The 11432-nt window shown below is 46.2% G+C and overlaps 1 protein-coding gene across 4 annotated transcripts in view; it reads left to right on the forward strand.

Annotated features, from left to right (window-relative positions):
• Positions 1 to 11432, forward strand: part of TRPM4 (transient receptor potential cation channel subfamily M member 4) — a 36731-nt gene that overhangs the window by 18244 nt on the left and 7055 nt on the right. For all 4 annotated transcript variants that reach the window (XR_013825420.1, XM_079908799.1, XM_079908800.1 and 1 more), the window contains 7 exons: positions 61 to 206; positions 1293 to 1405; positions 1765 to 1842; positions 5299 to 5724; positions 10522 to 10654; positions 10834 to 11008; positions 11238 to 11415. Coding sequence is in view for 3 of the 4 variants with exons in the window: in XM_079908799.1 (XP_079764925.1) it covers positions 61 to 206; positions 1293 to 1405; positions 1765 to 1842; positions 5299 to 5724; positions 10522 to 10654; positions 10834 to 11008; positions 11238 to 11415 (1249 nt within the window). In the remaining variant the exon portion in view is untranslated. The remainder of the gene's footprint in view (positions 1 to 60; positions 207 to 1292; positions 1406 to 1764; positions 1843 to 5298; positions 5725 to 10521; positions 10655 to 10833; positions 11009 to 11237; positions 11416 to 11432) is intronic.

Here is an 11432-nt window from a genome sequence, read left to right on the forward strand (position 1 = left end):
TTCCCTCACACCATCTTCCTACTACTTTTCCTCCCTCTCACGTAAATGTCCCGCACCCAGACCTCTTTGGAAAATGCTACCGCAGCAGCGAGGAACGGGCTGCTCGCCTGCTCCTCTGGCGCTGCCCACTCTGGGGGGATGCCACCTGCCTCCACCTTGCCATGCAGGCTGATGCCCGTGCCTTCTTTGCCCAGGATGGGGTACAGGTGAGCATCTGAGACACCAACACCCCAAACAGTTCTCAGCCGGACTGTGGGATGTCTGGAGGATAAGCCCCCTGCCACGGTGGGCAATCTGGGGTCTTGACCAGCCTCTCCACCTGGAGACAACCCCTCTCCAGAAAGTCCCAGCCTTCTCCTGGAAGGGTTGCTCTTCCCAAAAGAAGCCTCACACCCTGCCACAGGAAAGCCAACCCTCCTAAAAAGTTCTATTCCAGGGAATCCCCCTGGCAGTCCAGTGCTTAGGACGTGATGCTTTCACTTCCGTGGCCCAGGTTCAATCCCTGGTTAGGGAACTAAAAAAAGTTATATTCCGGATAGAGGAGTACCCGGGACTTTAGTAAGAAGTCTCACCTCTCACACAAGAAGTCCTTCCCATTTCCTTAAGAGGGGTCCACTGCCAGGCTTCAACAATTAAAAGGGTGTCACTGGACAATTACTTAGTGTTTTGGACATAGACGAACTCTGGTTTAGGAAATCCTACCCTTCCTTTGGGAAGACCTGTGTGCCCCCATAGTCGCTCCCATCCTGCTAATCCTGACATTCTGAAAACACTCTCGGTCTCCTTAATCTAAATCTGACAGGGCAAAGAGAGTCCCATCCTCAGTACAAGAAGTTTTGCCTACCCAGCAGGAAGTCCCATTTCACTTCTTGGAATGATCTGTTGGCACCTCAAATACTTTCCCAGAGTCCTTTGCTTTGAATGGTGGTGAAACTCATGGATTGCAGCTTTTGCCTCTTCTGTAACCTCCCTGTGCTCCATCCATCTGTGAAAAAGGAGAAAATATTAGTACCTGTCCTCCTGGAGGTGTGGAGGGTTAAGTGAGCTAATCTATGTAAAATGCTCAGCCCAGTATCTGGTATATCATGTTAACAAATGTGGGCTGTTTAACGCTATTACAATCTGGGACAGGTGTTCCTTGCCTTCGACTCCTTTCCCCCCACCCCCAGTGGTTATGGCCCTCACAGTGAGCATTTGCCCTGTGCTCTGGAGTGTGGCTTGATCCTTGTCTGGGGTCTTTGGGAGAGGGCTGTGGGGAGATTCAGCCTCCTAATCCTCCCCACATCCCACAGTCTCTGCTGACACAGAAGTGGTGGGGGGAGATGGACAGCACCACACCCATCTGGGCCCTGGTTCTCGCCTTCTTTTGCCCCCCACTCATCTACACCAACCTCATCACCTTCAGGTCAGTCCCCTGGGGTTAGATGGGCAGGAGGAGGGGGGAGGGGAGATCAGTCTCTACTTCCTGCTGAATTCTGGCTGCCTTTCTACTTGGTCTGTCCAGTGCTTCCCCCACCCTTGTTCATTCTCTTTCCCTCCCCCAGACTGGGAGCATGCTGTGGGAAGCAAGCTTTTGGGGTGGGTCTCTGCAGTATCTCTAGTGGCAATTCCTCTGTCCTCTGGCCATGGCTCTGGGGGGAAGGTCACTTTGGGATGATACCTCTCATTCCCTGCAGTGTCTCTGGGTGACTGAGTTTGGCTTGGAGAATTCCTCTCCCACCTGCCCTCCCCTTATTTCTCACTCTGTGTGTCCCTCCATGCCAGGAAGCCAGATGAGGAGCCCATGCAGAAGGACCTGGCATTTGACATGGACAGGGGCATCAGTGGGGAAGGGCCTGGCGAGTGAGTGAAGCACCAGCACTGTGTGGGGGTAGGGGGCACCCTAGGCAGCTCCAGGAGCACCAGGTAATGGGAGCAAGACCAGAGGGGAGAAGTGGGGCTTCGGGAGATGGTGGTTTCATGAAGCCACTGAAAATACTGAGGAAGTTTCCCAAATGCCAGGCTCAAGGCTTGGTTCAACTTTGGTTCTGCCACCAAGGAGTTCCTCACTGAAAATCAGTTTGCTTCATGATACATGTATTTCTGTCTTGATAAAGTAAGTGGAATCGGGTGGTTTTGGTTCATTTAGGGATCTTTTGCCAATTTTTTTTTTCTGACTCCAGGGCCTTTGCTCTTAATCTCTGTGCTGTGGTACCCATGAAGGTGTTGGCAAAATCAGTCCTAAGCAAATGAAATTGAATATTTATCGATCTTCTGTTAATTCTGCAGAGCAGAGGTGCTGGGGGACTTGGCTCTGAGTCAAGCAGAGCGGGGTTCAAATCCCGACTTTGCCTTTGTAAGTGGCTTCACCCCTGAGCCTCAGCTTTCTTTGCTATAAAGAGAAGGTTGTACGTGTGTTAGTCAGGTTAGGTTGAGTAATGCTGCAATGACAAAGTATTCCAAACTCTCAGTGGGCTGGCAACAGTGAGGATTTAATTGTCATTCACGCTCCATTTTTGGGTTGTCTGTGGCTCTGCTCCACGTGGTCTCCACTTCGGGATAAGCAAACACCTCCTAGCTGAGATGTTGCTGGTCTCATGGTAGAGGGAAAAGAGACATGGCAAACCAGGTTCTGGACCTTAAAGCCTCCACTTGGAAGTGACACGTGTCACTTTTGCCCACATTTCATTGGCAAAAACTAGTCATATGATAATTCCTTAGCTCTTAATTCTCCCACTGGGAGGGAACCAAAATATTTGGTCCACAGTAATACAATATACCACAATGCCTGATGGAACAGTTGGGAGGATTCATGGAGATAATGTGTATTAAATGTGCATATTGTAGTGCCTGGCACAAAGTAAGTGCTCAGTTAATGGGGACTAGCATTACTACTGCTATTATTGATACACTTGTTTTGTTGAATGGTGTGTGTGTGTGTGTGTGTGTGTGTGTGTGTGTGTGTAGGTATAAGGGTCTAAATCTATGGTAATAGAGAAACAGAGGAAGAGGCCCCATCTTTGCACCCTCCATCTCTACTTTAATCATCTGAATGGGAACAGGGAGGAACCTCAGCCCCAATATTCCAGAAGAAAAAGTGTTTCTGGTAACTGTTAGAAACATCATCAGACTGCCAGAAGTCTATAAAACCTACCACCTGCTGTGAAACAAGTCAAATTTAAATGTATTACGTATATACAAATTTTTGTGAGACAGTGCACAAAGAATACAAAATATTTGTCAAGGTAGAAGAGAATACTAAGAAAAAAATTTGGACCACTGAAAAAAATTAGACAGAGGCTCCCAATGTCAGGATCCATAGTGGTATCCTTGTCTGGTGAGTTCCCAACATTTGTACCATATGATGAGGACAATAGCTGAGGTTACAGAACACTCACAGTGGGCGGCCAGTGCGCTAAATTGTTTTGAAAATCAGTTCATTTAATTCTCTCAACAACCCTATGCCATAGGGTCCATTATTATCCCCATTTTACAGATGACATAACTGAGGCATTAAGTCACCCACCTCAGATCATGTGATTGGTCAGTCGTGGAGCTGGGATTTGAACCCAGATCTTCTTGTTCCTGAATCTGTGCTTTTAGTCACTGTAGAATGCCACCTCCCTGGAGAGCTTTGTAAAAGGACAGATTCCTGGATGCTTCTCCTCCAGGGAAGCATCCAGGAATCTGTGTGTCTCCTGCCTGGAGGTGATTCAAGATGGCAGACTTTGGGGAGCATTCTGACCCACCACATATTTTTGTTACCAGGTCTGTTTTCTCTTATTATTGGGGAGCTGGTTCTCCTCTCTGCATCTCACTTTCTTTAGCTTTTACTGTTCTTTCTGCTTATTTCCTTTAGAACAGCCTGAAAAAAACAAAAAAAGAACAGCCCTATTGAGATACAGTTCACATACCATTCAGTTCACCCATGTAAGGTGTACAATTTTCAGTCGTTTTCAGCATATTCACAGAGTTGTAAAATCACAAAATTTGAAAACATTTTCCATCGCTGCAGCAAGAAATCTTGTACCCATTAACAGTCTCACTCCCCACTCCTCCCTTCTCCCAGTCCCAGGCAACCACTAATTTACTTCCTGTCCCTACGGATTTCCCTGTTCTGGACATTCCATATAAATGGAGTCATACACCAGGTGGTCTTTTATGACTGGCCTCGTTAACTTTAACATCATGTTTTCAAGATTGATCCACTTTGTAGCATGTGTCAGTGCTTCATTCCTTTTTATTGTTTTTTGATTGTTTTTGCGCGGTACGCGGGCCTCTCACTGTTGTGGCCTCTCCCGTTGTGGAGCACAGGCTCCGGACGCGCAGGCCCAGCGGCCATGGCTCACGGGCCCAGCCGCTCCGCGGCATGTGGGATCTTCCCAGACCGGGGCACTAACCCGTGTCCCCTGCATCGGCAGGCAGACTCTCAACCACTGCGCCACCAGGGAAGCCCCTTTATTGTTGAATAATATTCCATTGTTTGAATCTACCACATTTTATTTATCTATTCATCAGCTGATGGACATTTGGGTTGTTTCCACTTTGGGGTTTTCTTTCCACTTGGTTTATAAAGAGAGGATGCCTTTCCAAGCCAGTTTATTTTTCCTTTTAGCTTTCTGAATTTATTATTATTTGTATTATTCATTTTTCTGTTTCTGATTTGAGGTCAGAATTAAGAGTTAGGATGAAACTGGGACAGAGGATCAAAACTCAGGTGAGAAGGGTCAGAGATATGAGTGGACCTAGAAGCTTAGAATTCAGATATGGCTGTACAGTCAGAGATCAGATATAGGGAAGGAAGAGTTATCTGAGAAAACTGTGCTGGATAATCTGATATCAGAATTTATGGGTTAGAAGTTAATATTCAGGGATGGGGTTGTCAAACCTGGTGAACCAAGGCCATGAAAGTGAAGGGGTGAGAGGTCATATTTGAGGGCCAGAGGTCAGATAGATGGTCCAAGGTCAGATAGAGAGTCAGAGGTTGTGAAGGTGAAAGAAGAGGGACTTGGAGACAAAAGCCAGACAAGAGTCAGAGGCCAGCCCAGAGGCCAGAGGTCAGAAAGGTGGAAAAAGTCAGAGGTGCAGGCTCAGCAGTCTTGATGGTAGATTTCAGAGGTCAGAAATTAGATACAGGGATCAAAAGTCAAGGTGATGGCGGACATCAGACTTAGTTTCAGGTCAGGCAGGGTCAGAAGTCGTGAAGGTGGGGAATGTCTGGAAAGGAGGATGAGGAGGATATGAAAGTTTAGAGGTCCTGATAATGGTGACAGTCAGGTGCAGAAGTCAGATTGAGCCCTTCTCCCTTCTCTCCCCCAGGCCCACAGACCCTAATGAGAAGATGCCCTTGAGGGTGTTGAGGCCGCCCAGCCGCAGGAGCTGCTGTGGGGGGTGCCGCCTGCGCCGCTGGCCCCAGTTCTGGGGAGCACCGGTGACTTCCTTCATGGGCAACGTGGTCAGCTACCTCCTCTTCCTGCTGCTCTTCACCCACGTGCTGCTCATTGACTTCCAGCCCGAGAAACCCAGCGCTCTGGAGCTACTGCTCTACTTCTGGGCCTTCACCCTGCTCTGTGAGGAGTTACGCCAGGGGCTGGGTGACAGCTTGGGCAGCCTGGCCATGGGGGCCCCCAGGACAGACTCCCACCAGGCCCCACTGCGCCGCCGCCTGCACCTCTACCTCTCAGACGCCTGGAACCAGTGCGACATGGTGGCCCTGACCTGCTTCCTCATGGGCGTGGGCTGCCGGTGAGTGCCCTGTGACCCTACACTCCCGGCCCATGGCGGCCTCTGACCCTTCCTTCCTGGGGGTGGGGGCGTGGGAGTGGGGATGGGGGTGAGGGGTGGGGTTGGGGGTCTCAACTGTTGGGTTCCCTGCGGCAGGCAGAGGCTAAATCCAACTCCACTTACTCTTTTCTTTTTTTCATTGAAGTATAGTTGATGTACAATATTATATAAGTTGCAGGTATACATATAGTGATTCACAATTTTAAAATAACTCTGCTTATTCTTTTTTTAAAATAATTAATTAATTTGGCTGCATTGGGTCTTCGTTGCAGTGCGCGGGCTTCTCATTGCGGCGGCCTCTCTTGTTGCGGAGCATGGGCTCTAGGCGCGCAGACTTCAGTAGTTGTGGCTCGCGGACTCTGGAGCTCAGGCTCAGTAGTCGAGGCGCACTGGCTTACTTGCTCTGCGGCATGTGGGATCTTCCAGGACCAGGGCTTGAATCCGTGTCCCCTGCATTGGCAGGCGGATTCTTAACCACTCCGCCACCAGGGAAACCCCTGCTTATTCGTAAAAAAAAAAAAAAAAAAATCCCATCTTGATTGAAAGTACTGCCTAAAGATGTTCTGTAAGCCGTTTGCTCACATGTGGATATCGGGCTTTAGGGCTGATAGGATAAAATGAGAACCCCACTGATCTTCATTCTAGATCTGGATTTTACAGGATGTTTCTCTAGTCCTCAACATAGTCCTGTAGCTGCACCCCTGCCCTGGACCCCAGAAATCAGGCCACACACTGAGTACCACCCTCACCTCCTCCCTCCTCTTCCTCTATAGCCCTGGGTCCCAGGCCCTGTCCTCCTGGCACTTGACTTTCTGTCTCATCCCCCTGTTTACTTCCATGCCTGCCTCTCCCACTTGGACCCTTGCCCCAGCCTCTCTTCCCTCCAGTCCATCCCCCACAGGGCCCGCAAGGGTGTTTCTACACCCAGAGCTGGCCTGTCTCGCCCTGCTTCTTGGGGCTCGCCAGCGCCCGTGGACAGCCCCTGCCCTTCTCTGCCAGGGCTGCCTCCCTGATTTCTTTCTCTTTTCTTCATTTACACTCTGGCTTGTCTGAGAGCCACTTGCAGTTCCTTCTTCACAAGGCCAGTGGCTTTGACCGTGATCCTTGGTATTTTGAATCTGCGTAATTATAAAATTGCAGTTAGAATTTTACCAGTACTGACGGATTCTTACCAAGGAACTATTTTCTAGTTACTTTAAACTGCCTTGATTGATTTTACATTGCAGGACAGTGAAAGTACCTTCAATTATTTTCTTTTTCAGTTTCTGAAATTATTTCAACTTGATTAATTATTGTTTGGGTTAAGTTTTACAACAAATATTTGGTTCAACATTTGTGTTTTTGTCCTATCAAATTTTGCCAAAATCTAGGGTCTGTGTTTGTGAATTTTACTTTGTGGCTTTTATTTCTTGCGTGTCTGGTTTTCCTGGGTCAAATTTCATAATTTTAAATTTCATCAGGGAGGCCTCAATGCTTTGTCAACTTTTTACTCCATAAAAATCTTGACTGTTTCTGCTTATTTCTTAGCTAATTTACAAAAAACTTAACTGTGAGGAATTACCCTCAAATATTTTCTGTTGCGCAGACTGGGCTATATAATGTTAGTTCATTTCTTCCATAGTTTCTAGATTGTATTGTGTGGTGCCAGAGAGAGGGCAAAGGGCAAATCAAAATGTCCTTGGGAATAAATTGTGTTGTCTTTGGGTCTTGGTACATGCTGTTCCCCCTTCCTGAAACACTTTTCCCTCCTCTCCTTGGCCAAGCCAACTCCTACACTTCCTCTCAGCCTCAGCTTTGCTGTCTCTGCCTCTGGAGGTCTTCCTTTCTCCTACCCAGACTCTGGGTCTCTTGTGTTCCTCTAACATCCTGAGAGTCCCCCCAATAGTGCTTTGACCATGACTTTTGCTGTCGCTCTCCTCACACAAGATTATAAACTCCTCAAGCCACATCTATCTTGTCTCCCAGCAACTTAAAACATCTTTGAATATAGTCTATGCTCAAAGAAATGCAGAAGTGTGTCCTTATTGAACAAGATTATATTCAAATGAAGAAGAGCATAGAACAGAAATGGATTATCTTCCTCAGCCATTTCAAGCTTCCTCCTTTTCTCAGCAGTTACCTCCATCAACAGTTTGGTGCACATCCTGCCTGTTCTTTTTCTATGCATTTACCTACTTCTTTTATACACAGATATTATACACAGATGATACTATATTTTATTATTCTTTTGCAACCTCTTCTTTTCCTCTGTAATATGTCCTGACATTCTTTCCATGTCAGTATTTGCAAATATTCCTTATTCTTTAAAAATGTTGCATCAGATTCCTGAAGAAGGGTTTTAGTCTTCGCTGGCTAAAGCAGACAAGACAGACTTCTTCTTGCCAGATTTAATAAATGAATGAATTCCTTTCATGAGGCAGTGGGACAAAAATTCTGAACTTCAAGAGATAGAATTAGGCCCAAAATTTCTCTACAAAGCTTCTTTCATTTTCTACTTGAGATAACATGAAGTTATAATCAGATATTAGCTGCTCTGGGTCCAGTACTCTGATGGTGAGTTGTTTTTTTGTTTTTTGTTTTTAAATAAAGTCCTACCTGTTAGGACACCACTGCTTTTGAACAGAGCAGACAAAGAACTTTGTGGTCACAACCTAGTGACTGTTTACAGGGGATGAAGTGTCCTGACATCCCCTCTTATAATCTGGATGGTTGACAGCAATGACCCCCTACTCTTTTCTCAGTTGACACACTGAGAGGTATGCTTCCTCTATGCCTTGCTAAAAATGGCACAAAGTAATTCGACATGAATAATTTATTAAAACAGCAAGACAAGAAAGTTTTGTACAACACTGTGCTTCTGTTTATTCCTTGTATTTTGTATAAAGTATCTTCTGAGAGGAAAGGGCTAGGACCATGTGCTACCACCCTTTAGGAATACCAGTGGTGTTTTAGACATTTTTGTCAAGCTCATCGTTTTTTAGGTGGGGGAAGAATTATTGGACAGGAAAAAAAATTCCAAAAAATCTCATTTTACACAGGAGAAATTTCCTGTGTTCTCCAGAATTGAATGGATGAATCGTTTTATTTTGCCGATCCCTTCCGGATGGACATTTCAGTTGTTTCTAATTTTTTATGATTCCAAAGTAATAATACATCTGAGATGTACACTTTGTGGGTCAAAGGGTATGTGTATTCTTGATGTGGAAGGCTTTCCTTGTAAAATAGATTCTTCCGGTTACACATCCACCATCTGGGTAAGACACTGCCCCCTTGAGGACATGCTTGATGATACCTGATATTTTCAATCTTTAAAATTTTGTAGCTCTCAATTTAACCTTTACATGTTTTGACAATCTGATGGGAAAAATGACCTCTCCTTGTTTTAATTTATGCATCCCTGACTCCTAGTTGGGTAAGTTGGGCATCTTTCATAGCTAAATGGCACATGTACTCTGTCAACTGTCTTTTCATACCTTTCGCCCCAGTTTTTAATTTATTGTGTTCACCGATCTCTTGCATGTATATATTTTTTGGTAGGTGTTCTCCTTATACTCTGGATCCCAATCCTTGGTGGTTTTGTTCTAAGTATCTTCTTACAGTCTGCAGCTTGTCTTTTCACTTTTGTATGTTCTTTAAACATTCTTTTATTCTTTAACTTTTCATTTCGAAAAACCCCTAGACATAAAAAAATTTTGCAAAAACAGCACAGAGAATTCCCATACACCATTCATCCAGATCCCCCAAATGTTAACATCTTATATTATCAGAACCAGGAAATTTTATTTAAATTTCATCAGTTGTCCACTGATGTTCTTTTTCTGGATCAGGAGCCAATCCAGGATTCCATGTTGCCTTTAGTTGTCATGTTTCCTTAATTGTCTCTAATCTGGGACAGTTTTTCAGTCCATCTTTGGCTTTTATGATCTTAACACTTTTGAAGAGTCCAGACCAGTTATTTTGTAGAATTTGCCTCTGTTTATGTTTGTCTGGTATTCCCTCCTGATCAAATTTACGCTATGTATTTTTGGCAGAAAATTTTGTCTTTCTCTGTCCATCATATTTATGTTATCTTTTAATACACATGAGTTTTATATTTTAAAGTAAATATTCAGTCTTTTCCTTTATTATGATTTTGTGCCTTGTATATAAGACTCTTTTTCTTATATAACATTTATCTTATGTCAAGCTTATGAAGAAATTCTATATTTTCTTACTAAGATTTTGATGTTTTGCCTTTTACTCTAGGTTTTTAATCCCTTCAGAGTTAAAGTACATGATGCAAAATAGAGATATAATTTTTATTTTCCCCATAGGGATTGCTGATGTTATTCACCATTTGACTTTACTCTGTGAATTGTGTGTTGTTATCCTTTATCCGATTTCCTGTTAGGTCGTTTGTCTTCTGCTTATTGGTTTGCTGGAACTCTCTATATTTTGCCTTGTATAGGTTGGACAAATATCCCTGCAGTTTTCACAACTTGTTTGTTACAGGGACCTCCCAGCTTTTTGCTAAGGCCGTTGTTCATGCAGCCATTATTTAGTGGGTACCAGCGCCCTGCGTAGCCCAGCTTGGCACTGTCACGGGTGCCAAATTTTAAATCTGAGTAAACCCCGGGTGAATCGGGGTAGGGGGGTGGTCCCAGGTCTGGCCCTGGGGAGGCCACATCCTCACCTTCAGCCTGGTGTTGGGAAGACTCAGGGTTTTGCTTTACACCGTGTAACCCTTGAGTGACCCCTGCCGCGTCTGCCATACCCCAGGCTGACCGCAGGACTGTATGACCTGGGCCGTACTGTCCTCTGCCTCGACTTCATGATCTTCACGCTGAGGCTGCTGCACATCTTCACAGTCAACAAACATCTGGGGCCCAAGATCGTCATCGTGAACAAGATGGTGAGGGGTGGGGTAGGACTGGTGTGGGCGGGGCCAGAGGAGGAAAGGGGCGGAGCCAGAGAAGGTGTCGTGGAGTCTGGAACGCAATGCCAGGGAAGGAGGCAGGGCTTTGGATGCAGGGGCGGGGCCAGAGTAGCGAAGGGCAGGGCCCAGATTGGTCTCATCTTCCTCTTCTGTAGATGAAGGACGTGTTCTTCTTCCTCTTCTTCCTTGGCGTGTGGCTGGTTGCCTATGGGGTGGCCACGGAGGGGCTCCTTAGGCCCCAGGACCGTAACCTCTCGAATATCCTGCGCCGGGTCTTCTACCGGCCCTACCTGCAGATCTTTGGGCAGATCCCCCAGGAGGACATAGACGGTAAGGAGGGCATAGGCGGTAAGGAGGGATGAGAGGGCCTGACACCCTCCCTCTGAGTCCCCTCTCTCTCTCCTCTATCTCTGGGTCTCTGACCCCTCCTCCTTCTCTTTGCGTCTCTGTTCTCCCCTCTTTCTGGGATTCTGTCTCTCTCTGCTCTCCCATGCCCGTCTGGATTTCTGTCTTCCTTAGGTCTCTGTCTCTCTGGCTCCATCTCTATCTCCCTTCACAGCGAGCCTCATGAAGCCTGACAACTGTTCATCGGAGAAGGGCATATGGGCGCGCCCCTCAGGGACCCAGGCAGGCTCCTGCGTCTCGATTTATGCCAACTGGCTGGTGGTGGTCCTCCTCATCATCTTCCTGCTCGTGGCCAACATCCTGCTGGTCAATTTGCTCATCGCGATGTTCAGGTGAGTCCCCACTGCTC

Source organism: Stenella coeruleoalba (assembly GCF_951394435.1).
Source record: "Stenella coeruleoalba genome assembly, chromosome: 20".
Lineage (NCBI taxonomy): Eukaryota > Metazoa > Chordata > Mammalia > Artiodactyla > Delphinidae > Stenella > Stenella coeruleoalba.